General features: G+C 60.0%; 1 protein-coding gene across 1 annotated transcript in view; it reads left to right on the forward strand.

The window, feature by feature from the left end:
* The first annotated feature begins 1,098 nt into the window (after nt 1–1,098).
* Nucleotides 1,099–2,779, forward strand: part of LOC104914395 (synaptic vesicle glycoprotein 2A-like) — a 1,809-nt gene continuing 128 nt past the window's right edge. The window contains exons 1-2 of the mRNA XM_010723832.2: nt 1,099–1,307; nt 2,590–2,749. Coding sequence (XP_010722134.1) covers nt 1,102–1,307; nt 2,590–2,749 — 366 coding nt within the window. The 5' untranslated portion in view covers nt 1,099–1,101. The remainder of the gene's footprint in view (nt 1,308–2,589; nt 2,750–2,779) is intronic.

The following is a 2,779-nucleotide window of genomic DNA, read 5'->3' on the forward strand; positions in this document are numbered from 1 at the left end:
GGAGAGATGGGATGGGGCTGGGGGCACTGGGATGGGAACAGGAGCAATGGAACTGGAATGGGAATGGGGCTGGAGGTAAAGGGATGGGAACAGGAGTGATGGGATGGGGCTGGAGACAATGGGACAGGACTGGGGGCATTGGGATGGGGCTGGAAATGAGGCTGGGAGCAATGTGTTGGGTACAGGAGAGATGGGATGGGGCTGGGGGCACTGGGATGGGAACAGGAGCAATGGAACTGGAATGGGAATGGGGCTGGAGGTAAAGGGATGGGAACAGGAGTGATGGGATGGGGCTGGAGACAATGGGACAGGACTGGGGGCATTGGGATGGGGCTGGAAATGAGGCTGGGAGCAGTGGGATGGGGCTGGGGGCATTGAGATGGGAACAGGAGTGATGGAACTGGAATGGGAATGGGGCTGGGGGTAATGGGACTGGGCTGGGAGAATTGGAGTGGGAATAGGAGCAATGGGATGCAGCTAGGAATGGGTTTGGGGGCAATGGGATGGGCTGGGGGCTTTGGGATGGGGCTGAGAATGGGGCTGGGGCAGTGAGACCAGGCTGATGATACTGGTATGGGACTGATGATGTTGGGATGAGGTTGACAGCATTGGGATGGGACTGGTGGTGCTGGGGTGGGGCTAATGGCGATTGGATGATGGTGATGGCATTGAGATGGAGCTGGGGACACTGGGATGAGCTTGATGGCACTGGGATTGGGCTGGTGGTACTGGGATGGGGGCTGATAGCACTGGGATGGAGATGGGGGTACTGGGATGAGACTGATGGCACTGAGATGGAACTGGTGGTACCGGTGCGGGGACTGGGGGCACTGGGATGGGGCTGATGGTATTGGGATGGGGATGGGGACACTGGGATGAGACTGCTGGCATTGGGATCTAGCGATACTGGTATGGGAGTGGGGGATGCTGGCATGGTGCCAACGGGATTGGGATGGGACTGGTCACCCAGGATAGGGTGGGTAGCTCTGGGCTGGGGCTGACGGCGGCGGTATGATGGGACTGGTTGTACTGGGAGGGCGCTGATGGCACTGGGATGGGGGTAGGCAGCATCAGAATGGAGCTGGTGACAGTGGGACGGAGATGGGTGCAGGGTGCCAGGCTCAGCTCCTCTCACCCCACAGTTACTACGGGCTGACGGTGTGGTTCCCAGACATGATCAAGCACCTGCAGAACATCGAGTACGCCTCACGCACCAAACTCTTCACCCGCGAGAAGGTCCGGCACTTCACCTTCAACTTCACCCTGGAGAACCAGATCCACCAGGGCGGGGAGTACTTCAATGACAAGTGGGTGGTGGGGCAGTGGGATGGGGCTTGGGGTGCTGGGATGGGGCTGGGGGCACTGGGATGGAAACAGGAGTAATGAGATGGGGCTGGGGGCATTGGGACAGGGCTGGGGGCGTTGGGATGGGATTGGGGACATTGGGACAGGGCTGGGGGCGTTGGGATGGGATTGGGGACACTGGGACAGGGCTGGAGGTATTGGGATGGGACTGGGGACATTGGAACAAGGCTGGGGGCATTGGGATGGGACTGGGGACACTGGGACAGGGCTGGGGGCGTTGGGATGGGATTTGGGACATTGGGACAGGGCTGGGGGCATTGGGATGGGACTGGGGATGCTGGGATGGTGCTGGGGACATTGGAATGAGGCTAGAGGCATTAGGACAGGGCTGGGGCTTTGGGATGGGGCTGGAAGCATTGGGATGGGTCTGGGATGGTGCTGGGGGCATTGGGACAGGGCTGGGGGCATTGGGATGGGGATGAGGACTCTGGGATGGTGCTGGGGGCATTAGAATGGGGCTGGGGGCATTGGGATGGGGCTGGAGGCACTGGGATGGAAACGGGAGCAATGGGATGGGGCTTTGGGCATTGGGATGGGATTGGGACATTGAGACCGGGCTGGAGGCATTGGGATGGGGATGGGGACTCTGGGATGGTGCTGGGGGCATTGAAATGAGGCTAGAGGCATTAAGACAGGGCTGGGGGCGTTGGGATGGGATTGGGGACATTGAGATAAGGCTGGGGGTGTTGGGATGGGGCTGTGGGGGCATTGAGACAGGGCTGGAGGAACTGGGATGGGGATGGGGACTCTGGGATGGTGATGGGGACATTGGAATGAGGCTAGAGGCATTAAGACATGGGGGTGTTGGGATGGGGCTGGAAACATTGGGATGGGATTGGGGACATTGGGACAGGGCTGGGGGCATTGGGATGGGGCTGGGGGCATTAGGACGGGGCTGGAGGCACTGGGATGGAAACAGGAGCAATGAGATGAGGCTGGGTGCACTGCGTTGGGGGTGTTGATGGTACCAGTACAGGCTAGGTGGCACTGGGATGGGGCTGGGAGCACTGGGATGGAAACGGGAGCAATGGGATGGGGCTGGGGGCATTGGGACAGAGCTGGGATGGAAACAAAAGGAATGGGACGATAGTGGGGGTGTCAGGATGGGGCTGATGGTACCAGTATGGGGTGAGTGGCACTGGGACAGGGCTGATGGCTTTGGGCTGGGGCTGGTGGTTCCCGCACGGGGCTGATGGCACTGGCTGTCCCCCTCCCCCCCCCCAGATTCATTGGGCTGAAGATGAAGTCGGTGACGTTTGAGGACTCCCTGTTTGAGGACTGCTACTTCGAGGACATCACCTCCAGTAACACCTTCTTCAAGAACTGCACCTTCATCTCCACCATCTTCTACAACACAGGTTTGGGTTGGGGGAGGGGAAGTGAGGTGGGAGAGGGGGAAACGGGAGCAGGGGAG

Source organism: Meleagris gallopavo, chromosome 27 (genome assembly GCF_000146605.3).
Source record: "Meleagris gallopavo isolate NT-WF06-2002-E0010 breed Aviagen turkey brand Nicholas breeding stock chromosome 27, Turkey_5.1, whole genome shotgun sequence".
Taxonomy (NCBI): Eukaryota; Metazoa; Chordata; class Aves; order Galliformes; family Phasianidae; genus Meleagris; species Meleagris gallopavo.